Source organism: Leuciscus leuciscus, assembly GCF_965113295.1.
Source record: "Leuciscus leuciscus genome assembly, chromosome: 23".
Classification (NCBI taxonomy): Eukaryota; Metazoa; Chordata; class Actinopteri; order Cypriniformes; family Leuciscidae; genus Leuciscus; species Leuciscus leuciscus.
The window spans coordinates 10,812,114-10,838,376 of record NC_138747.1 but is presented as its reverse complement, the minus strand read 5'-3'; the positions used below and the strand labels follow the sequence as shown (position 1 = coordinate 10,838,376).

Below are 26,263 nucleotides of genomic sequence, written 5' to 3'. Positions count from 1 at the left end.
GCGAGTCGCTCGAATGGCGGCAGCCATGTTGCGCCTCCATCTTGAAAATACATTAGCCAAAGAGGGACATACCTGGAAATTCAAGCTTCGCCTTTTGCGTTTTTACACAGTGGCACCGTGACGAATACGAGGGGGAGATTACTCGCGACTGCCGGCAGATTTGAAATAATACGGCCACCGTAGGAGTTAAAACACCCTCGGAATGGGAGGGGCTAGAAAGTAATATTCAGTTGGTAGTCATAAACAATTTCACCGCTAGATGGGAGAAAATCCTACACAGTGTAGCTTTAAAGACAATATACTAGAAGGTCGATTAAGGCCATGATCAGATGCTTATTCCAGGACATGTGATAAACTGTTTGATTAAGCCTCATTTAAAAAAAAATTAAGTAGTCTTAATTAAAAAGTGCTCTTAATTCAAATATCACTCATGCGCTGAGCCAAAACATTATGGCTAATTTAGGTGTGGGTAAATTAGATGGTACTGCAAGCAAACAATCAGTTCTCGTAATCAATGTGTTGGATGAAGGAGAAATGGGCAGGAATAAAGATCTGAGCAACTTTTACAAAAGCCAAATTGTTATGACAAGGCGACTGGGTCGGAGTATCTGAAACGGAAAGGCTTGTGTGTTGCTCCCGGTCAGCAGTGGTGAGAATTTACCAACAGTGGTCCAAGGAGGGACAAACCACAAACCGGCGACTAGGGATGTCACGGTGTGGAAATTTTCACACTGGCAAATAAACTTGCTTATCAGTATTACTGATAACACCGGGGGAGATATTTGGCATTGGCAACAGGATCTGTTGGGGACGAAATCCTCCGCCATCGCCCTGTCAGTCATCTCTCCTTACTCACTTCATGTGATAAGTGAAATCTGACTCCTGCTGCGACTCTGCAGCTTGTGCTGTATGGAGCAGAGCAGATGCTTTCAGTTTATAATTGTAGCATCCATTGTCCAACTGAACTAAATGGTTTTTATTACTATAAAAAAGCAAAATGGTAAGCAAGTAATGTAATCGGTGTATGGCCGAACACTGTGTAACACCGACTACCATAGCAAGCCTACCAGCGAAGGCTATCCCATCTGGTCTGAGCCAACAGCAAGTCTACTGTTGCAAAATGTAACAAGTCACACAAAATGTAAATGATGGTTATGAGAGGAATGTGTCACAACACAGTGCATCACACTCCGCTGCGTAGAACCATGTCAATGGTGTTCCCTGATGGAAGTGGCATCTTTCAGCAGGATAATGCACCCTGCACACTTTGTTCAAGAATGGTTTGAGGAACATGATGAAGAGTTCAAGGTGTTGCCCTGGCCTCCAAATACCCAAGATCTCAATCCAATCGAGCATCTGTGGGATGTGCTGGACCAACAAGTTCGATCCACTGTGGCTCCACCTTGCAATCTACAGGACTTGAAGGATCTGCTGCTAACGTCTTGATGCCAGATACCACAGGACACCTTCAGGGGTCTTCTAGAGTTCATTCCTCGGCGGGTCGGCGCTGTTTTGGCAGCTTGAAAAGGACCAACTGCATATTAGGCAGGTGTCATAATGTTACACTGTGTCTACACGCAACGCACCAAAAGAAAATAGAACCCATTATAACCCACTATTTCTGACATATTTCAAGTTATTTGTAACTTTGCAGCTGTCGCGTCCGGTGTAGACATGGTGTTAGACATCATCTATCCGAACTGTACGGCTCAGGTACAGCCAAAAACATCTAACAACATGGCTCAGAATAATCCAGGCCTATCATTAAACAAGCCTCGGGGAGATTTGCCAAAGCCAGAAGTATGTGTAGAAACAAGAACAATAAAACCAGCGGACGCCCCATGACGGTTGGCTGAAAAGTGATTTAACACCACTGAACTGATCCGCTAGTGGCTGTAAGCTGAGTGGAGATTATGTGTAACTGTCTGTGCTCACCATAGTGGTCCTGCAATAAACCTGCTGTTGAGTGTCGTTGTGCTCTTTGAGAGAGGACATAATTTATGTGGCTATCAACAAGCTCAGGAAGAACCGGACAAGTTAAGTTAAATACACACAGAATAAAAGACACTGAGCACTGACCCAAACTGGGTTTCACTATGTAACCTATAATGTGGTTAAAGGTCTTGACTGGCATGCTTTGGTGTAAATGGATAGACTATGTGTGAGATCATGTAATGGGGTGGCATGTTGGGGCAACTCACGGCAAGTAACCCAAGTAAAGACACTGATGATTGGTGAACAAATGCTCAGAAAAGAATGTGAGATAGCTATATCACATCATCCAAAAAGTTAATGAGAGGGACAGAACTTTACAAAGCTTAAACATCACCACAACTGATCTTATAGTTAAAAAAATCATTCGAAATGAAAAAATAATAACACATCACAACTATAACGATAATGGCACAAAGAAACTATATTGAGTTGGAATCACTTTAAATATTAAAATGAACAAATATCGGTTTATAGAATTTCAGCCACTTTTGGGTCAAAGGTGGGAACAGAGACCTGACAAAGGAAACAAGAAAGAAAAGAAACATGAAGACCACCACTGGAGAACAAACTTTGCTAGTGTGTGTAATGGGTGATTTCCTCTCAATGTGACTCATACAGGCCAACAGGGGATCAAGCGCAGCCTGAGGGGAAGACCACTGTGCTAAACTACTGTCACAATGCTGTACAAGTGTGTGCGTGAGAGAGTGTGTGTGTGTGTGCGTGTGTGGAAATGCCATGGAGGGATGGAAGCGGAGACTTGGTGTCTGTGTGTTTGTGAGGGACAGAGATAAGAATGAGTGCATGTATCTGAATGGCAGAAACAGAGAGAAAAAGGGCATGAATGACTGAAAGAAAAAGGGCATGAGAGATTGTGGATCTACGAAAGGGACAGAAACAAGTGTGAGAGAACATGAGAGACTAAGAGAGAGAGGCGGATAAATGGAAGATGGAACATGAATGGAACAAATAGTTGTTATTCTCAAACATTGTTATTTGCACTTCTGATTAGATGCTAATTGCATTTAATTGTCTCTGTACTTGTACAATAACAATAAAGCTGAATCTAATCTAATCTAATCTAATCTAATCTAATCTAAAAAAAAAAAAGCATACATCCCCTTTAAATTAACAAATGTCTTTCTATAATATTAAACATGCTCACCAAGGCCGCATTTATTTGAACAAAAATAAACAGTAATATTGTAAAATGTTATTATAATTTAAAATAACTATTTTCTATTTTAAAATAATTGAAAATGTAATTATCTGATTGCAAAGCTGAATATATATATATTCAGCTTTGCAATCGAATCAGGTCAGCATGGAATAATAAACTAAAATAAACTGATTCTCAACAATAATTCATACTAAGCACATGAAGAACATAGATATATTTTCATTTAAAACTTAAAAACAAGATTTAAAAGCTCTCAACTATAATATATATATTCTTAATCTTTGCCCTTATTGAAACAACTATTTCAAATTCATGTATTGTGAATTTTGTATATTAAGGTAGGCTGAGGTATTGTAGGACAGCTGTGACTAGTGGTTTTCGAAAAAGTAATAAGTGTCATTAAAATCAATGTGCCATGGTAATGATAAACCTAAAGCATTTTCTGTAAAGCTGCTTTGAAACAATATGTACTGCGAAAAGTGCTATACAAAAATAAACCTATATGGAATGGAATTGAAACTTGAACTGAATAAACGAATGCATTGTTTTTAAATATCTAAATATTTGTAAATAAATTTTCATTCAAATGTTTTTCTTAAATCACAAGTGCCCTCTATTCCGACCAATATTCAACACCAGCCAACTATTCCACCCTCTGTGTGTGTGTGTGTGTGTGTGTGTGTGTGTGTGTGCATGCGTGTCACTCCCTCTCCACTCTCTCCTATTTCTGTTTGTTTTCTAATGGCCTGTAGGCATCAGTTTTAGCCAGTCTGCAGTGGAAGCGAGCTGGGACTTGCCGCAGCCACAGGGGAGAAATGAAACCTTAACTCAGCTCTTTTAACATCAGCACAGATGTCAAAGCTTCTTTCACTGTCGCACATTACACAGTCAAGCGCTGTTCTATAGGGCGAACAGACCTGTGTACATTTGTTAAGCTTTTTGCTCTTTTTTCCCCCTCCAAAAAAAAAAGAAAAAAGCATAGAGGTGTGGTCGTTTTAGTGAAATTAGTCTATCATCAATAACATAGCGATGCATGAAGCACATGAAGTCACTTTCAAAACCAAGCAGCTTTCCATTGGTTAATATGGCAAATCTGGCAAAACATTTGAACACGTTGCGAAATCTGCATGCGGAAATCATTCTTCCTCACGCAAAACTCCCGAACGTGTGGATTACTATTGGATTTCGCCCACAAAAATTCACTAAACAACAGTGAATGTAAATACACCTCAGTTTAAGTAAAACAAATGACGCATTCGTCCCAGTCATCTTTCCATTTATTTCATTTTATTTTTTCACTATAATACAGAAGTATTGGGGTTATTTGCAACAAACTTCTGTATTCTGTAAAACAGGCTGCATAGCTTCCGGTTCAGGTCTTTTGTATGCGTTTCATTAATATAGAGCTGTTTTACTCAAGATGCCTTCAAAGAAACTACCAAAGATAAGCATAACTGATGTCCATCGCATATGCAGATTGATGTCTAACAGTTTTACTTTTAGACTAGACTACACTGATAAAAATGATTTTGTAGTAAAGTAAATACTACAGAAAATAACAATGTAATTTACATGAAAAAGTTAGTTCAGGCAAGAGTTAAAAAAAATTAAGTAAATTCTATATTAGTACTCAATTCAAGCGTGTAGAAATGAAAGCGTAAATATCAACGTTGTAAAATTACTCAACTTTTCTGATACTGGTGTTCCCATCATGCACTGGGCCTTGAATAATTAATGAGGTTGATTTTTCACTGTTTTCAAACTGTATTTACACTGTTTCATCATTGCTTTTGTTGTTAGGATTAGTAACATGCCATTTTGTGACATTTGGAGTTCATTTTCTACTCAAAATGACACATTCAAACACAAAAACGATCCATCAAATGTTACGGTCATTGTGTATTGTCTACCAAGTATTGAGGTCTCTGCGTTCACATGACGCTTAACATCTGATATGTAGATATGCTGTGTTACACAATTTCTATTGTATTAATTACTTAGGTATTTTGAAGTAAAGCATATACTTAATTCAATATTATATTGTTAAGAGTGAAATGTATTGCAAAGGAAACTTCAACTAAATAAATATTACTCAACCTTTTACTAGCCAAGTAAAAATGACTTATTTTCTTTGTTACTTTCACTTAACTTAGTTAAGTAGAGTTTACTTAATTCCATATGTGAAATTTACTTTAAAAATATTCGTGCAAAAACTTGCCTGAGAAAAATTGAGTAAATTTTACTTATTGTTTTTTTTCAGTGTATTTCACCCCAACAATAAAAAAATAACTAGCTTGGATGACTTAAAAGTCCAAAGATATCGCCGTCAGTTCACTGCTGTTAACATTTTCTCCAACAAGCGGATGTGATGAGACCGGTTTTCCTGTTTGTTCATGTGACGTTCAATATAAAGCCTATTATGGACGCTTTTTCCATTATTAAAAAGTTACCTTACTGCATTTTAACATAATGGTGCCCAATTATAATCTCAACCATCAAATTCTCAACCATTTCTTTTGCTGTACCAAAGATAATATAACATAACATTTACATTTATAACACTACATTTCAAGCTAAGCCCGCTCCACATGGGTTAGCGCATCTGCTACACACTTAAAATTCAAGGGGAAAAAGTCATTTAGAGACAGCAGGAAAAGCATCTTTTCTAAATGCTATTGCCCAGTACTGTACTGCAAAATTAATCTTTAAGCTGTCGCTCCCTCATGTCAATCAGTCTTATTTTCTATCTGCTGTGCACACAAATCAACAATAAATGTTTAAGCGTAATGCATTGTTTCTTGTTATTATAATTCTGGTGCAAATTAATTATGCCTGACATATGAAATCATTTAGAATTTTTTATTTTTTTATCTATAATAAAGTTTGCATACATGTTTTTTGTTGAGTATCATATTTAATACATCAGGCTTTTATTACTCATTTAGTATGATATAGGAGAGGCAAAAAACATATAATGTAATGCAATACAATGATGATTGAGAGATGTACAATAAACATTCCTCAAAAGCCTGATTAATCTATATTTGATCCATCACATTTTAATGTTTCTTCAATAAAGAAAAAAAGGTTCAAGTCAAGTTAAAACAGTTTCTTTAGTCCAGTAAGCGTTCATCTTGAAATATCACTAACAATATAAAATGTATTCTTATGTTTACTGAACAACAACCTTAAGATTGATGTTTTTAGAATTTTACTAAAAGGCCTTTTACTTGCTATACTAGAGAAGGAATGTAGAAGATTGTGTACAACAGGTTTTTCAGCAAAGTTTTGATCATGTTGGTCATTTAAAGGCCTTAGAAAATTGCATATCAAATCCAGATACATTAGACTTTATAGGGCTAAGTCCTGTGAAGAGCACAGCCATTTGAAGAGGAGAGATGTGTGGCAGGTCGGGGCAGAAAGTCACTCAACTTTCCTTTAAGGTCAGATGCATATATGGACACACTTGCATGGATGGACTTGTGGCTACACGCAAAGTGCATAAACAAATCATTAGCAACAAATGACAAACAAGTTTTTCCGTGTAATGAAACACCAAAGCACAGTGGATAGACTATCATGTACAGACACGTGTAACGCTGCTCATGAACTCAGCAATGCAACTTACATTCTAATGATCACAATGACCTCTGAATGCATTTGGTTAGGACTGACAAAAGCCCAAGTCGTCTAGACACTTACAACAACGATTCTGCTCAGGAACGTGACATATTGATTGAAGTATTTCATCTAATAAAAGGTGCACTAACAGCCTTGACAAGATTTGGCAATGAATGTCAGTCTTCATCATCGCACATCTGCTCATCAGATAACATGAATGCAAATCATCATTATTTACACAATCTTTTAGAAAAGACAAGAAATGGATGAGTCAGAGGAGACACTTCTAATGTCTGGTTCTCAAGGACGGGAAGCTTGTTACACAGTCGAGCTAATACATGAATATGCAAATATGAATATGTCTCTAGTCATAATGGTTCTTACTGGTTTTTACATTTTCAACTTTCTTTAGTGTGTAATGTTGCTGTTTGAGCATGTAAAAAGGTCTGCAAATGTACAAAGCACATAGTCATTCCAAATGGAGATTCTTTATATCAGCACTTTTTCTGAACTCCCTGTAACTCCTCAATAGTAGTCTAGAGTTTTCTTCCGGGAACGAACACATCACAATATTCCTCCCTTAAATAATTCCCACCCAAGGCACGTGCAAACAAAAGGTGGCAATGTCTGGTTGAGTTGAGTTAGTAGTGCGTTTAAACTTGTGGTTATGGCAAGGAGTGTGACATTTCCGAAACGCGCTAGAAGCCAATCACAACACACTGGTCCAGCTGACCAATCAGAGCACAGCACATAGGGCTTCACAGAAACAGAAACTAAATAGAGGGTTACTGACAGACTGGGAAGAGAGGTGCTGCAATAATGTAACACGTGAAAAATAATGTTCAAGCATGAAAACCTGCTCTCTCTAGACCCCAAAAACAAAATTAAAAACTTTGTAAAAGAGCATAATATGGCCTCTTTAAAGCTGAAGAGTGTAATTTCTGCACCAGAAGTGTAAACCACTGAAAATTCTTTCAGCCAGTGGAATTCAGATTACAATAAAATTGTGAACCAATGTGCTCAAAACTGTATTTGCACTGCTGTTACTGGTGTTATATATCTAATGCAAAACTGATGGGGATACATGCATTTCAAATAGTATTTCAAAAACGGTGGTCAGTGTGACAGTTCAGTAATGACTTAAGACATTGGCGGCACAGAACACACAGCATCAAACATCCTTGCAAATTACAGGTACGATTCTCTTTTGAAATTAGTTATTAAGCCGATGCTGTTTTTCCTCGAACCCTACAACTTTACGGGTCTCAGGCCAGATCTTTATACACATAAGCAAAATCCATTTGCATCTTAAGAAGTGTCTAATAGGATAGAGAGACATTGGGTCTGTGGAATTTACCTGATGGTGGGTCTGCCGAGGTCCCGTCATAAACTGATGGAGATAACAGCATGGTTTGAGGTCATCAGGAGCGACAAAAGAAGAGAAAGAATAGAGAGACAGTGAGGATAACAGATGATCCACCTTGGATGCCTTTGCATTTCCATTACAAATGAAACAAGAGTAGCGTAGCAGGGTTGTGTAACATGTCAGCAGAGCTGGTGGTCCTATTGGCTGGTCTTTAATCTTAATTATTTTTTTGGTCTTAAAGGAATAGTTCACCCAAAAATGAAAATTATCCCATAATTTACTCACCCTCAAGGCATCCTAGGTGTATACGACTTTCTTCATTCAGCTCTTTCCAGCTTTTCTAATGGTATTGAATAGGGTCCGTTTTTGAAGCTCCAAAAAGCACATCCATCCATATAAATATAATGCCTAATAGCCTATAAGCGAAGTGATGGGTTTTTGTAAGAAAAATATTCATATTTAAAACTTAAACTATAATCACTAGCTTCCAGCAACGGCCGTACGCACGTTCACGTTGGAACATGACTCACGCGCTTTTTGGAGCTTCAAAAACTCAAGACACTATTCACTGCCATTACAAAGCTGGGATGAGCAAGGATACAATTTAATATAACTCCGATTGTGTTCGGCTGAAAGAAGAAAGTCATAAACACCTAGGATGGCTTAAGGGTGAGTAAATTCTGGGATAATTCTCATTTTTGGGTGAACTATTTCTTTAAATAACTGATTGAAGTTGGTGTAAAACATATGAACTCAAGTAAGCCTAACAACCTCAGGACCAGTCTTCTAATTTGTATAATATTATTTTATATTAATGAGGCAAGCAGACTATGTGTGGTACATGGAATACACTTCCTTATTATAAGAAATGTTTCTTGAGTAGCAAATCAGCATATTAGAGTGATTAGAGTTTCTGAATGATTCTGAGTAATGGTTGCTAAAGGTTCAGCTTTGCCAATACAGAAAAAAATCACATTTAAAAAAATATTAAATTAAAACAAACTGAAATTGTAATAATGTTTCACAATATATGTAGCTTTGGTGAGCATATGAGACTTCTTTCAAAAACATTAGCAAATCTTACCAACCCCAAACATTTGAACAATAGAGTAAATAAAATCTTGTATCCTATTATGAGTAATTAGTAGTTATATCATAATAACAGACATTCTAACTAAAATGTCTTATTTACATAATCATTTAATAATTAAATTATTAAATTATCAATAATAATAATAATTTATTCATATTTTTGATAATCCACTAAATAAAATCTTTCAAATGAATGTTTCAAATGCATTTCATCTCAAATTAGTTTTAAATTTTTCAATGCATCATAAATACATCAATTGAATTCTATATTAATATGGTTGCTTGGCAACCATAAACTGTGTTTATACCAGACAAAACGGTTCCATTATTAGCAACCAAAGTGTCTACACTGAAAATGTCTATTTGCTGGACAATGTGCAGAATAGGCAATAGGTTTTTTGCTTGGTGTCGGATTTTTAAAAAACAGATTCTCTACTAATTGAAACATTCCAACCACTACAGGAACCATCATACCACTCAGACCTACTACACATTAGCATGCCAAAAAGACATGTTTGTAATTATTGCATTAAGACATAATCACGAGGGCCACAAAAATTGTCTCGATGTTCAATGTTCATTTACGTAAGCGGAGTGCCGTGCTTACCGGCCGAGTCTGTGGCTGTACGTTCATTGGCTGGGTCTGTGGCGAATACACCAGGGGGGTGGAGCCTGCATTCTGAGCTGGGTTATATGAAGGCTAGGGAGTGAATCATAGACAGCGAAGGTTAGGCAACTTCCCTTTTGAAGCTCGGTTTTCATTCAGAGCACAGGATACAAAATAAAAGATCATCATTAACTGTGTGAGTGTGTGCATATTGACTTAATTTCTTTGTCAGACAAAACCCAGATGAATACATTACCCTCTAATCAATCCACAGCAGCAGTGTATATAAAAGTGTCTGTAGAGTGTGTATATATCTGTCCAGTGTGTGTATGTGAGAAAGTCGTGGGATCATTACAGCACCTGTGTCAGCTGGAAACACTATTTATAAAATAGCGACAGTGTTCCTTCAGGCTGGTGGTAACCATGGTGAGGAAGAGCGGTGAAAAAATCACTCATAACACAAAACCTCAACACTCTGTATAGTGTATATGTGTGCCAAAACATCAGACATCTAAATGTAATACACAATACTAAATGTCACAGTTAATTCAGATCCAACAAACGCAAAGAACAAACATATTGTTTTGGTACAAAAGAAGGTGACCTAGAATATAGCAACACCAAAATGTAATCTCCTCTGTCTTAAAGGGGTCATGAATTGAGAAATCAAATTTTCCTTGATCTTTTGATATACAAGAGGTCATTGTCCTAAAATATCCTGTAAGTTTCAGAACTCAAAACTTTCTTGTTAGTCCAAAAACAGTTTTTATTGAAACCAAGCTGCCAAAATGACTCGTTTTGGATTTTTTCACATTATGACGTAATAGTGCGACGAAAGACAGTCTCTGCAGAAGAAAATCAATACCTACAATCACAATGATTGTGTTACATCATTGCCTCTTAGCCCCGCCCACCGATTCACGCATGTCATGTAGTTGTAAATACGAGAGACGCAAACACATTACTCAAGCAACAAAGCGATAGAGATGCCTCTGAGGATCACAAGACGTTTTGCAGTGCCGAGTTGTGATCATAACATTACGAAAGCGTGGATGAACTTTATTTTTAACGAAGTTTCAGATCACGTCAGTAAGACACTGTTCATTTGTTCACTTCATTTTACTGTGGACCCATTTTTAAAGAGCCCGTTCGGCACAGGCTTTTCAGAGAGACTGATGATAATAGATGATACTGTGACGACTATATTGGATCCGACAGTAATGTCGCAACACACAAGTGTGAGTAACAATGTTTTTACCATGCATCAATATTGCTTTGTCTTTTACAGATCGTTTGATATGTACTGAGTATTTATAATGTAGCGCCGCAGTCGATCTCTGAATAGTTCTGATACTGTTCTTTCCTGTGCTTCGACATTTAATGGGTTAATACGGGGAATTATCGGATACAGAAGACAGCACATAGAGAATGCTGCTTTTGTTATTGTTTTGACCTAAGCCATTCGCTGTAATCCTGAATAAAAGCTTCAGTGAGAGAGATCTTCTGTTTTATCATCAGAAAGACATTACAACACGTTCTCCTTTTATTTAAAACATGACACTGCAAATGAAAATGTATACGTTTTTCACTTTATCGAAAAGGATAAACGATGAATAGCCTATAAGAACAACAGTGCGAATAATGATGGTACATTTTTATTCATAACTACGTTTACACAAAACACTGCAAGTTATCGAGTTAACTATAAGTGTGGAAACTTAGTACTTAAATTTCATTTGCCACAACCAAGACTTATAAAGTATAATACGCATACATGTTTCACATTGTTGGAAAATGTTTCAACTATGTAACGTGATATTTTTCAACATCGGAAGTTTTCAAAACAATTCCACATGAGTAATGTCGTGGACATGGAAATGATTTTAATATGGAAAACTGTTACCCAATCATAGCAGTGGACGTTTACTTCCAAGTCTTGAATGTGGCGTGCCTATCATAACAGAGTTTTTAAAAGAGAGGGTCAAATACAGGATTTTCTCTCTAAATTAGGATGTTTTTTGATTTGAAAATCTTAACAAAATTAAGTGGACCTCAGAGAACTTTATAAAAATGCAGTTCATGACCCCTTTAACAGATAAAATTGCAGGTCATTAAGCAATTGTGTAGACAGACAGATGAGGATGTGGACATGCTGTGTTGGTACTTACCGCTCCACTTGTCTCCCAGCCCTTGAGGAAGCGGTATGAGGGGCCAGCAGGGCCTGATACCTGAGAGAGGGCTTGGGACGTGGCGTGGCCAGGAGGGGTGCCTGCCAGGTTTGGGTGGGTTTTGCTGAGGTCATGACCTGGGTACGGAGGGTGTCTGGATACCTGTGGAATGACCACAAACAACATTTACACACAGCGTCACACTATAGTCCCTTTCAGCAAAGAGCTTGTTTACATTTTAGACAAGTCAAGTTCAGATACTACAGATACTGTTTGCCATGATGGTTTTGAATTGCTTAAAAATATGATTGGAATCAAAAACGAAAAAACAGTAAAGTGCAACATGTGCAGTCTGTCATAGAAGCTACATGAAATCATAATGAGAAAATCATTATAATTGTGTGCTTGGAACATGGCTTTTAGTGGTGAGACTTTTGTTTTTGTAATCAGGATCTCAAAAATGATATAAAAATTGTTATTTCGATTTATCGGCCAATATATCAGTTTTTGGATTTCAAATATATAAAGAACTATAGGTATCGGCCAAAATTTTCATATCGGCACATAACTTATACTGTATATACACTTACCTAAAAGATTATTAGGAACACCATACTAATACTGTGTTTGACCCCCTTTCGCCTTCAGAACTGCCTTAATTCTACGTGGCATTGATTCAACAGGGTGTTGAAAGCATTCTTTAGAAATGTTGGCCCATATTGATAGGATAGCATCTTGCAGTTGATGGAGATTTGTGGGATGCACATCCAGGGCACGAAGCTCCCGTTCCACCACATCCCAAAGATGCTCTATTGGGATGAGATCTGGTGACTGTGGGGGCCATTTTAGTACAGTGAACTCATTGTCATGTTCAAGAAACCAATTTGAAATGATTCGAGCTTTGTGACATGGTGCATTATCCTGCTGGAAGTAGCCATCAGAGGATGGGTACATGGTGGTCATAAAGGGATGGACATGGTCAGAAACAATGCTCAGGTAGGCCGTGGCATTTAAACGATGCCCAATTGGCACTAAGGGGCCTAAAGTGTGCCAAGAAAACATCCCCCACACCATTACACCACCACCACCAGCCTGCACAGTGGTAACAAGGCATGATGGATCCATGTTCTCATTCTGTTTACGCCAAATTCTGACTCTACCATCTGAATGTCTCAACAGAAATCGAGACTCATCAGACCAGGCAACATTTTTCCAGTCTTCAACTATCCAATTTTGGTGAGCTTGTGCAAATTGTAGCCTCTTTTTCCTATTTGTAGTGGAGATGAGTGGTACCCGGTGGGGTCTTCTGCTGTTGTAGCCCATCCGCCTCAAGGTTGTGCGTGTTGTGGCTTCACAAATGCTTTGCTGCATACCTCGGTTGTAACGAGTGGTTATTTCAGTCAAAGTTGCTCTTCTATCAGCTTGAATCAGTTGGCCCATTCTCCTCTGACCTCTAGCATCAACAAGGCATTTTCGCCCACAGGACTGCCGCATACTGGATGTTTTTCCCTTTTCACACCATTCTTCGTAAACCCTAGAAATGGTTGTTCGTGAAAATCCCAGTAACTGAGCAGATTGTGAAATACTCAGACCGGCCCGTCTGGCACCAACAACCATGCCACGCTCAAAATTGGTTAAATCACCTTTCTTTCCCATTCTGACATTTAGTTTGGAGTTCAGGAGATTGTCTTGACCAGGACCACACCCCTAAATGCAACTGCCATGTGATTGGTTGATTAGATAATTGCATTAATGAGAAATTGAACAGGTGTTCCTAATAATCCTTTAGGTGAGTGTGTGATAATTTTGCATTTTTATATTTTGCGTACAAAAGATAAGGTTTTGACAATTTCTGTCACACTGGAATAAATGGTCTTTTTTTTAGGTCAACTACTGTTATGGCGCGGCAACAGTCTGGGAAAATCTTGCTGAGCAGATTAGTTAAAGTTAGTTAAACTGTCAACATCTATACAGCTAGATCAGACAAATAAAGGCATCGTCTGCATTTAATAATAATGATTAAATGCACAGTAAGTATGTACAATGAGACCACACACTTTTGCATACTTATATGTTTCTGGCCTTAGGGATTGTCTATGTAAATGAATTATAGTGATATGTAATGACTGTAAGTGTACGTGTGTGTGAGATCACTCACGCTGTAGACGGCCGTCACCCCAGAGTGGGCGGAAAACATGCGTTCCTCCAGTGAAAGTCCTCGAGGGATCCTGGGAGGGGTAATGTTAGAGAAAATCTCTAATAGGTTTGAAAATGTCAACCCTTTAAACCAAGAAGTTCATGAAACATGAAATATTAGACAAAAAAGCATTGTGTTTCATAATAGCAAACATTCAGTTCATTCAGCTATAATGGTGCAGACATTTTCACACCAATTAATATTACTGTCCACTTCCTCCAATGACTTGCATTTAGGGCAAAGGTTTGAGAAAGTTAACACAAACACATTTTCTCCCACCCATCTCTAAAAATTCCAATTCCCCTTTCAGTACACCCCGTACCTCAACCAGCAACAAAGATGTCAGACAGACAGAAATCCTGACATGGAATTCCAAATATGTGAGAAATGGATCAGTGCACTTTTGGATACAATGTGTGTTCTAACATGTTAACCAAATAGAAAATATTAAAAGCTGCAAAATTCCTCGCTTAAAATCATAACATTGTTACTTGACCACCAAAAATGTCCCATGATCTAAAATGAATGTACCTCTTTACGGCTGTTGCTCTCCAAGAAATTTATAATGATAACCTGAACATGTTCAGGTCACAGGTGGCAAGTTATTAAAAGACATGGGAGTCATGGGACCTGAAAAATGTTATATCATCATTATTTTACCAACAATTACATTCACACATCACTCAGCCGGTCTTCTTTAAAGGAAGTTCTCCCACAGGGAAAGAGAGTTTATAATAAATGCTGCACTGTCATACCTGCCAGGTATTATGACACAAAAGACTGAGCCGCTCAGAACAGACATACAGTTACAGACACGTATAGCGAAAAAGATGGATGGATGTGACAGAAAAATTGAAACAAAAGAGCAGGAACCTGTTCTGGCAGTTACGATATCTGTGTCCGTAAGTGAGAGATGAGCAGATCACATGGTTTCGGGGAAAATGGAGGAGGTCTGGCTTTCCTCCTTAATGCGCTTCATGCACTCATGAACACTTTTTAGTCTTTCAGTGAAATCCTGCCTTCCGATTTGCACTCTCTTTCCCATTCTCTCCCCCCCCTCACCTCTCTGGCCTTCTGCCAACCTAAACTCTGAGAAAAAAGGGGGATGGGGGGGGGGGGGGGGGAGTAAAAGCAGGGAAAAAAACTCCGGGAAGGGAGGTATAATAATGTGAGTGGAGAGTTTTTCCTTCACTCCTAACGACCCAAATTCTCACGTGCACCGTGTAGTGAATTTGACTTTGGAAACCTATATTCCAGGTCATCAGGGACACATCCACGGTACCCAATCAGAGATCAGAGGGGTGCACCTGAGGAATGCAGCTTGGGGGACGGCCCATGAGGCTATTTGATCAGGTTAAAACTGACAGCTGACACTCGCGAGACTCTGGCAGGACACAAGCCACGACTTACTGGAATTACAGGCTGATCTGATTCCTGTGTTCACGGTTTGGCACTGCATTGCATAACCAAATCCCTTTGCATGGTCATGCCAGTGTTTTGACGGCACGACACGCAGGTGTGTGCCCACAGGTGTGGGGAATCTGAGAAGAATTTACACATTTTAAAAAAGTCATCTGAGTTCTTGAGACACTGAGACAGTTGTTAATAAGGATCTCTTTTGAAGATATCCTATTAGTGTCATGGTCTCTGGAAAGTGATGGTCCTTTAGTCTCTACATATTGTCTCTTTAATTACTGCCAGTAGAACGAGTACTACAGAGAATGGCAAAGGATGAGATGGAAAACTGTGTAGCCTTAAACTTTCATAGAAGCTTACTGTGTAAATCCAATTAGGCACCATATGGAGTGATAGAGAGAAGGGGACTGTGGAAAGAAAGAAAGAAAGAAAGAAAGAAAGAAAGAAAGAAAGAAAGAAAGAAAGAAAGAAAGAAAGAAAGAAAGAAAGAAAGAAAGAAAGAAAGAAAGAAAGAAAGAAAGAAAGAAAGAAAGAAAGAAAGAACTGAAGGAAAGGAATAAAGGAAGAAAATGAATGAAGTAGAGGAAGGAACAAGAAAGAAAGAAATGAAGCAAAAGAAGGAGGGAAGGAGGTGAGGATAAATTGAAAGTAGAAAGAATTGAAGAAAAGGAAGGAAGGAAATAAAGGACCAAGGTAAAAGAAGGATGGAAAGAAAAAAATTAAAAGAAGGAAAGAAGTAAAAAGATCAGAAAGATGGAAGGAAGGAAGGAATGACTTAAGTATAAAAAGGAAATAAAAAAAGGATGGAAATAAAGAAGGGAAGTAAGTAAGTAAGGAAGGAAGGAAGAGAAGTTAGATAAACCAGAAGTAGATTGTCTACGTGGCAGACAGAGGGTCTACAGCTGAGTGTGTGAGAGGGAGAGAGGGAGAGAGAGGGAGAGAGAGAGAGAGAGAGAGAGAGAGAGAGAGAGAGAGAGAGAGAGAGAGAGAGAGAGAGAGAGAGAGAGAGAGAGAGAGAACACATCTCATATTATGGCCAAGATGCATAGCTGACTTTACTAAAAATGAGGATCTGAACCCTACGACCCTCATCTGGAGATATACAGTATATTATACTCAGCTATACATAGAACATACATATTACTCTTCGAGGAATATGTTCACTAACCGTATATAAAATGAATTAAATGAAATGCAGTCCATGTACACTGACTGTACTGCAGTAAGACTGCAGCCAACACCACAACTTTGACTTGAGAGATCACAGAAAGTGACTCACAGGTAAAGTGTCATTGTTCAATGCATAATACAGAAAATCAAATATAGTTGCTTTCACACCTGAGTGTTTGTTTCGGAACCTGGTGCGTTTTCTCCCTTGGTTCGGTTCGTTTAGGCGTATATGAACACGGCAATCGCGCTCGGTTCCGCACCAAAACAATCGCCTAAACGAGGTGGTCTCGGGCCGATTACAAACGAACTCTGGGGCGGTTCGCTTAAGGTGTAAAAAGCTATCCGACGGAACTGACCAAATGGTATTATAATTGATAACGGGAAATGTGCTATATAAATAGCAGTAGTGTCTGATTCTGTGAGTGAGCACATTAGTTATACCACAGTTGAAAACCATCTTAAAATGTTGTGTAATTGCGCTTCTCTGTGCGAGAATGCCATCCCGAAGAAGCCTTGATTCCTGCTCGAGCTGCATTATAACATTCATATAGTTTTGCGTTTATCTTGACACAGTAAACCTCTAGACAGCGCTGGGAGATCCAGAGAGAGCACGTTTGAATTTGCTGCTGTATTAATACGAATGTAGTAAACAATTTAACAGCGGCAATGAAGGCTACATTAGTATAGTGTTTGTGTGTGTCTCGACAGTTAAAAATAAAGACACAAATAAAGCCACAATAACCTCATGGAGAAAACTTGTCAATCATCTTGATGGATGACCCAGAGGAAACGCTGACCAATAAGAGGACAGTTGTACTCGCATGTGACTTGCATGAACACATTTTGGTACGCTTTGAAAGGTTGCCTTGTGAAAGCGAACCATACCAAGAGGAAGATGCAACATTGTAACAAATTAAGTACATGTTTCGGAACAAAACAAACGATCTATAGGTGTGAATACGAGTAGTTTGATCGTCCCTAACAGTCTAAACACTGTGCTTTTGTGGTGCTATCAAAACATTGCTGCTTGTTTGATTATCCTGAAACAATGGCTCAACCAATGGTTGCACAGAAACAACACTACACCTTAAGGCCGGTTCACACAGAACGCGTATTTTTCTGTTAAAAACTCAAGACGCAGGTCAGTGGAATGAAAATATGTCATGCAAAAGACGCGAGGCATGAGCGCAACGGTCATACACATTCATATAGTGTGTATTTACATTAAAAAAACAATGGAAAAGTAGCGCATTGGAATGGAAAAACGTGTTCTGTGTGAACGGCCCCTAACGGTGCAGTAAGCGATTTCTGAAAAACTAGCAGTGGGGGGCGTTACCACTCATGATGTGGGAGGAGAGAGCAAGAGGTAGATTTGAAGAAAAACTGTTGAAAGAGAGATGGCTGAGAGACATTGCAAAAGAGAAAAAAGTCAGAGGAATATCACTGGGGGAAAAAAGGGTTATGACTGGGCAAGAGCTTTAGGACCTGCGTTAATATTAGAAAAAACTTTCTTGGGCTGGAGAGACCTAAGCAGGAAGGCCTGAAAACGGATGCAGAGTTTGCGTTGTTTCTGCTCCATATGTGAGTAACATTGGTTTTGAGTTTTGTGTGCTGCTGGCGACTAACAACGAACTCTTGCTTGTATATACACGCATATGTTAATTTTTTTTCTTCCTTGTCATACGTTTCGTCATTTTGCTTCGCTTCTGCTATGATAAAGAGACTCTTGTATTGCATGTTTTAGCATTTTGGGGGTGGAGAAATGAAGGGAGGGGTGTGTTTGTTTGGGTGGATTTCAAAAATCAACAGTGTTCAACAATGATTCTCAGAAATCGCTTACTGCAGGAAAATGGCCGGTTATGTATATAATTTATGCAGTGGAAACGCAAAAATGTTTTCAAACAGGTTTCCCACTAGTCCCGCCCCAAATCTCACGAAATTGGCTGATGCCTTGAAGCCATAACTTTGTTAAATTACTCAAACGGAGCAATGTTTTCCCAGCATCACATAGCTTCCTACGAATAGCTTACTTGTAGTTATCTCTAATGCATTTAACTGAGATTGGATAAAAGAAAAATACCCACTTAAACCTTCAAGAATGAGAGTTCCTTATCCCTACTGGTTTGGCAATTTCCTGATAAGCATTTAAGGCTGATTGTAGTCTACGAAGGAGATGAAAAAGTGGAAAAGCAGGTGACAAGATGTGTTGGAACTAAGAAAGGGGTTGCGGCAGGCGGTGTGTGTGAGACTCTTTTTGACCTAGGCGATTGTTGGCAGGCGGTGGGAAGCCTCACACTCTGAATGCTAAGCAGCGCTGCCATTGTCTGAGGGGTGCAGCGCCAGTCGCATATGTTACCCGTCGCTCTGGCAACCACTCCCTCCAACACCCCAACCCCCCTCTCTGCCTTACACACAAGCTCACAACGCAGCATCATCACCAAAGGCAGGCGTCCCGTGAACAGGAATCCCGTCCACTGTGACGATTTTCTCTGTGAGATGAAGCAATACAGTGACTTCTGAGCACAGGAGGGGATCGTAATTGCGATTTATGCAATCATAAACACTCCACAAGTGGAAGACGCTGATATGCATCAAGTGATGTAATCATCGCTATCTGACATAAGTGCAACCATGTGTGCACACAATAGTTCATTTCTACAGCCACATGTTTTTGCGGAGGTTTGAGGTTTGTCGATCACTGTTGAACAGCTGAATACGATTTCCAATAACAAAGCAATAACAAATCATTTTGGGATTTATAAAACCTAGAGAACTAAAGTCTGAAACTGATTGGGAAGATCTCAATGTGGGAGGCCACAATGCTGAGATCACTAGGTGATGGAGGTGGCATGACGTCAAAGAAAAATAATACCCTACTTAATCTGGATTTTTTTCCAGGCAAATGAAACCAATCAAAACCATCATTTTTAAGAATAATCAGGACTTTACGTAGGATTGTCGGAAGGGGAGAATTGGGCCCAAAATCGGCCGGATTATCTTGTAGTGTGTGTGTGCCTTTAGTATTCTAAAGACAATAACCAAATTCCATTCCTTTTTCATCTCTCAAGTAAAGTCGGGCTCAGACTACAGGAGTTTTTAAATCTAAACCGATTGTGAAATCTGGTTGCATCACGCACATAAAGCTGGGGACACACTTAACGACGGTAAGGCCGATTATGAATGTAATTTGATACTTACGACTGATAATGCACAAACGAGTCAGAAACAGTTGCGTTCAGTCCGTGTTTAAAATCTGCTCCAGTCGTTGGAAACAGTCTGTAAGGCTACCTTCACACTGTCAGTGTAAAATTATTGACTGTCCACATTGTGTATCGCAACTGTTCAGATCCAATTTGTGTGTCCATGCAGCTCTTTAGTTTTCAGATTTATCTTTATCTGCATTGGTTTCTATGGCAATGACGTTGCAACCGCAACATGGAGGGGTTTGCAATCGAGATGTTTAAATTTTACAACATGACAATGTGTAGCCGCGCTGGACTACTGCATCTTCTAAGGGAAGCTGCAAAAACATAGGAGGCTGGTATGTGTGGCTTTATTCCGTGCTGTCGTCTCCGTCGGTTTACAAACATGTCTCTGTTATATTGTCATTTTCTGCTCGTCTGGAACTTTGGAACAACACAGCCTTGTTTCGGCAGCGACTTTCAGCATGTTTCCTATAACAATGTCTGACGTTCACGTTTTACGTGGCGTGAAAAGGATTTCAAACCACATATGGATGTAGCTTGAAACGGATTTCCACATTTCATGTGATTTTTTGCCGTTCACACTTGCTAAATCTGATCGGATTTCAATCGGATATGCACAAAAATCGGATTTGGACTGATAGTCTGAACGTAGCCTAAAGCCGGGGACACACTTAACGACTGTAAGGCCGATTATGAATGTAATTTGATACAATACGACTGATCGTGCCCAAACGCGCCGAGTCAGAGACCGTTGGTGTTCACCCCGGTGTCCCCGGCATAAGTGTGTTCAGTTCAGTCTTAGAATGCCGGAAACACACTTGACGACTAGATGAAACATTCTAAGACTGAACTGAACACACAGACTGTTTCCAATGACTGGAGCCGATTTTAAACACCGACTGTGAACACAGACTTAACGCAACTGTCTCTGATCAGTTGTAAGTATCAAATTACATTCATAATCGGCCTTAAAGTCATTAAGTATGTCCCCGGCTTAAGGATAATTTTCACAGATTTTCTTCTTTTAAATCTCAAACCTGCACAGACTACAAGATTTGAAAATCGTGGCACATCACACACTACACAATAGCCTATTCTTAAGATTATCATGCCAGATTTAGCACCTCACGTGATCTCACTGGGAAGCACATGTAAACAAAATGGATACTGTGTCACGGCAACTTGCTGTATCAATACTTATTCTTTGTAGCGAGAAAATAAAAGAAGAAAGTCTTTTGAGGAGACATTTAAAGGCGGTCGTGTTGTTCCCACATTTCGACCAGCCGTTCCTCCATCTCCATTGTTCACCGGCCCTGTACAGCTGCTTGTTGTTTCGCGGTCGCCATTTCAAAAGTTCCGTCACTTCCATCTCCTTATATCCTTGTCTCTCATTGGCTATTAGGAAGTACTGGCGTAATAATAGTCGTATTCATCCCGATTTAAAATCCTAAAGGTCAAACATGTTTGATAATGTCCGTGAGCAGATTGGGAGGTTTAAGATATGATCTGTAAACGCCTGACATTACCAGATAATCTGAGCTGAACATCGCAACCAGTCGATGTCCTGGACACAATTTCTTTCTCTGAATGTCAGGAGGGGTAAATTGGGCTTAAATCGGCCTGAAACTCCTGTAGTCTAAGCCCGGCTTAAGAAAGAGTCAAAGATATTGTACAAAGTTATATATACAGCGGGGGTTTTTTAAGCGTTGAGCATTGTAGCCAATCACACAAATGTATGTTGAGCATGTGAAAGGAATGGCCAATCAGAGGTGTTTACGTAGTAGTACAGTGCTCAAGAACATCTGACTTTTGTACAAAGACGTTTGCATGGTCAATGGCAAAAATTTTGCTTTTTGATTAGTGACATTACATTTTTTATATTTCTACTTCTACTTCATTCAATTACTACCAAATTCATTTGTTTATTTCTCAAACTTTTTTCCCCAGGTTTAAATTAGACTGGACCTTACTGCAAGTCTTTAAGAGCCACTATGCCAAATAAAGTCAAATCAGTGCGTGCAGAAAGCAAACAAATGATGACATCCTGACCATTTATCACACATGCCCATCCATGGTTACAAAAATACACACAATAAACATAGTATGTAGACTAGAGTGAGGTATAGTGTGCACTATTTGTCTATTGATTGATATGCAAGGGAAATAAGATGTCATCTGTGCTCTGAATGAGACTTTCAATTTGCGGAAAGTGATTCTCTGAAGAAGTATGAGGAATATCAAGTTGGTTTCAGTTTCACTCCACAACATAAGTATTTGGCAGATGCATTCAATAAAGATATAAAGCTAAAATTAGTCATTTTGCTTTCGTATTAAAGGAACAATTCACCCAAAAAAATTATTGACTCACCCTTATGTCGCTCCAAACTTGTATAGCTTTCTTTCCTTGACTAAGCACAAAGGAAGATTTTTCAAAGAAGGCTTCAGACTTGTTGATTGAAGTCAGTGGTACTCAAAATGCTAAAGTCGAATTGGAATGGATTAATTTACCGCTACCTTTTACTATTTTTTGGAGCTTGAAACTTGTGGGTGCCATTGACTTTCACTATATGGATAAAACCAATTCTTCAAAATGTGTTCCACCGAGGAAATAAAGTCAGGTTTGGAATGCCAGCAGAGTGAGTTTGGAACTATCCCTTGAAACCTGTTTTCAAATCTTCATTATTTGTGCAGTTCTCATTGGTGACACTAGTTGCAAAAAAAAACAAACAAAAAAAACACTTCACCTTTAAATCTTCCTCAGCAAATCATGGCTCAGACTTGCAGAACAACATAAATTCTCAAAGAGCTCAAGAGGGTGACCCAGATTTGCAGTACGCCTATTGCTCAATGCTCAATTACTTAACTCAACTGTGTCTAAACAGCCTTTACTTGACCGATTACTCCGCGTTACATCAAATCAGGCAGAGATTCCTATCATATTTAGCCTGACCAACACTAGCGAACATGACTTTCATGTGACGTGATTTACTTTCAAAATCAGACTAGAATTACAGCCTCATATCTGTTGATGTTTTCTATTCAGTTGTGGGGGGGAAAGAAATGTCTCGGTAAGTGATTGACTGCATATCAGCTTAAAAAGTGAGTAGTTTCTTGATTTTTTTTAACAAATATTAGTAAACAAAGAGGCTCAGAGAAATCATTGTGCAACATTTAATGTATGAATGTCAAAGAATTAGGCTAGATAATAAGATTGGCATGAGCAAACAAACTAGCTCACCCCAAAGTACATATATGAAGTCAATTCCCCTTAAAGGGATAGTTCACCCAAAAATGTAAATTCTGTCATTATTTAATCACCCTCATGTCATTACAAACCCATTAGACTTTCGTTCATCTTCGGAACACAAATGAAGATCTTTTTTGCTGAAATTTGAGAGCTTTCTGTCCCTCCGTTGACAGCTACACAACTACCACTTTGACGCTTCAGAAAGTTCATAAAGAGATCGTAAAACTAATCCATATGAATTGAGCGGTTTTGTCCAAATTTTCCGAAGAGACTCGATCGCTTATATGAATTTAGGCTTTTATTCACATCAACTCACACATCAGTTATGTTAAACAGAAGCTCAAGCATGCTTGCTTGATGTGCGAGAACCAATGAGGTTCATTCTCGTGTTACTCAGCACATTTGAGCTTCCGCAAGAACCAATGAGGTTTGTTCTCAGACGTCAAGCAGTTTTCGTTGAACTTCTGTTTATGTTCACTGATCAATGTTTAAATGTGAATAAAAGCCTAAATTAAATCTGTTCGTCATATAAAGCCAATTGAGTCTCTTTAGAAAATGTGGACTAAACCGCTCAATTCATTTGGATTTGTTTTTACGATCTCTTTATGAACTTTTTGAAGCGTCAAAGTGGTAGTTGCGTAACTGTCAATGGAGGGACAGAAATCTCTCAGATTTCATCAAAAATATCTTGATTTGTGTTCCGAAGATGAACGAAAGTCTTACTGGTTTGGAACGACATAAGGGCGAGTAACTGATGACAGAATTTTCGTTTCAACTTTAAGATCACATAAGTTGTTTGTCTGGCAGATGGATAATTATTTTCTAAACTTGCAGGTGATCAGCCATTCACAACACCACAGCAACTTCCTAGTCCCGCCCTAGCAACCAGCAACAACACCCTAGCAACATATGCCATTCTAGTCTCTTTTGACTTGTGCACTGAGGCCTTTAGGAGGAAAAGCATTCGATCACAAAATTCAGCAGGTAACTACTAAAAACATGCACAGATTCTGAATGATCTGAAACTGTTCTGGACACAAAGCTGGAATTGTCAAGTTCAACGAACAAAGCAAGTGCCAACAGATTCCAACCATGCAGATACATCCCTTCGACGTAATCGATAAACAAACCTATCACCCTGGCAACGGGTGCTGTATTATATTAATATGAACTAACGTTAATACAATCTTATATTAGTAATAGCCTAGGTTATGAAACGTCATCATAACCAGTTACACATGAATGTAAACAAACAACAAGTCAGGTTATGTGATTACAAAGCGAAATTCGCACTCGTTTGCCCATTAATCTGCGTGGGACACAAGGGGCTTTGTTATTAGTGAAGGATACTGGGTAGGCGGCACGGCTGACGGCGGAGGAGCGCTCTGGACTCCCGGTGGTAACGACACGGAGGTCAGCGCTGCGCGGAGCTGCGTTGGCGGTGCCGGTCCGGTAACATGTCCACTAACAGAGACAGCGGTCGGTTTCTGAACCACTTTCGGTGGCAAACTCATTGCAGAAATGTAAACCAAAACAAAAAAATACGCAGCTGAAAACGGTCGCACGTTCCAACAATATCTGGCCGTCTCTTCTCTCTACGAAGGCCGGGACGTGTGTATATCCTTATGCCATGGATTTCATTCAAATCTGGCTGTTAGTAACAAAAATGTCATTTTATCTTTGAAATCGGGGATTGTAGCTGCTCTACGCATGGGGACGACAGGGGGGTTGTATCCCCCACCAGCCACCCTGGATCTCCCCGGTTGAATTGTTCTTCGCCTCCTCAGATGGCCGTCTCCGGGTTTGTTTGCTCCGCTTTGCGTAGTAACATCACATCAACGAGTCGCATTATAGGAATTTCTCATAAAGATGGGAGATTTCACTCAACATGGCGTTGTTGCTGCTGCTTCCAGCAGTCCGGCTGGAAGGACAGTTCGGTAAACGTCGGGTGAATTCGGAGATGCTCGGGTTCACCTTACGCCACTCCGTAGTGTTCGGAAGAACGACTCATTTTCACGAATCGGTTCATTTGAACAGTTCGTTTCAAAGATACGGTTCATTAAATGATTCAGTGATTATTTCACGTCGTGACGCAATTACGTTTTCCCTGACAACGTTTATGAGACTTACAAAGTATTTATTTTAAATCTTTCTACCCGATTATATTCTTATTATTCTGGTTTTTATAATATTACCCCCTGGGTATTTAAATTTTTGTAATTGTTTGTTTATTTGCATTTGAACAAAAGTGCATGTTTAATGCTAATGTTTATTCATGCTTTAAAACAGCACATTTCTTGTTTTAAAAGTCATTTAGCACTGTAATTTGCATTTAGGCCTACTTCAAAGAAGACTAGACTTCAGTGCATATCTTGAAAGTTTCTGCGACACTTTTTGTTTGAAAAAAAAAAAATCTATGCTTTAAAACAGCACATTTCTTGTTTTAAAAGTCATTTAGCACTGTAATTTGCATTTAGGCCCACTTCAAAGAAGACTAGACTTCAGTGCATATCTTGAAAGTTTCTGCGACACTTTTTGTTTGAAAAAAAAAATCTATTATTAAAACTAATTCATTTATTGTGTGTGTGTGTGTGTGTGTGTGTGTGTGTGTGTGTGTGTGTGTGTGTGTGTGTGTGTGCGCGATGAGATAAAACTGTAAAACAAATCAAGTCAGGAACATATTTCCGGAACATTTTGTTTGTAATCTTTCAGCAATTCGGCTACTAAATTAACTTTTTTGGCCATATCAGCCAAATTCGAAATATGTTCTTGGTTCAATTAGTTCGTGAGTTGTTGATTCGACAGCCGCTTAGAATGATTCATTTCGATTTGTGAACGACTCGTTCGGACAAAAGAACGATTCGTTCGCGAATGGGACATCGCAATACGCCGTAAAGTGACGTCATAAAGGCAGTCGCCCGCCCCTCGCCACATGCCTGCACTGTCTGTTTCACACAATGAATGGCATCTCTGTTAAATTCCAAGCCATCAATCTTCAGTA

The 26,263-nt window shown here is 39.0% G+C and overlaps 1 protein-coding gene across 3 annotated transcripts in view; it reads right to left on the bottom strand.

Annotated features, from left to right (window-relative positions):
- Nucleotides 1-25,428, bottom strand: part of eif4g3a (eukaryotic translation initiation factor 4 gamma, 3a) — a 59,054-nt gene extending 33,626 nt beyond the window's left edge. The window contains exons 1-5 of one of the 3 annotated variants that reach the window (XM_082154991.1): nucleotides 24,613-25,428; nucleotides 14,185-14,254; nucleotides 12,027-12,188; nucleotides 9,859-9,951; nucleotides 8,151-8,183 (exon numbers count right to left, since the gene is read on the bottom strand). In XM_082154991.1, coding sequence (XP_082011117.1) covers nucleotides 8,151-8,183; nucleotides 9,859-9,951; nucleotides 12,027-12,188; nucleotides 14,185-14,254; nucleotides 24,613-24,776 — 522 coding nt within the window. In that variant the 5' untranslated portion in view covers nucleotides 24,777-25,428. The remainder of the gene's footprint in view (nucleotides 1-8,150; nucleotides 8,184-9,858; nucleotides 9,952-12,026; nucleotides 12,189-14,184; nucleotides 14,255-24,612) is intronic. The other 2 variants (XM_082154993.1, XM_082154992.1) reach the window with 2 other exon arrangements.
- Nucleotides 25,429-26,263: the final 835 nt, after the last annotated feature.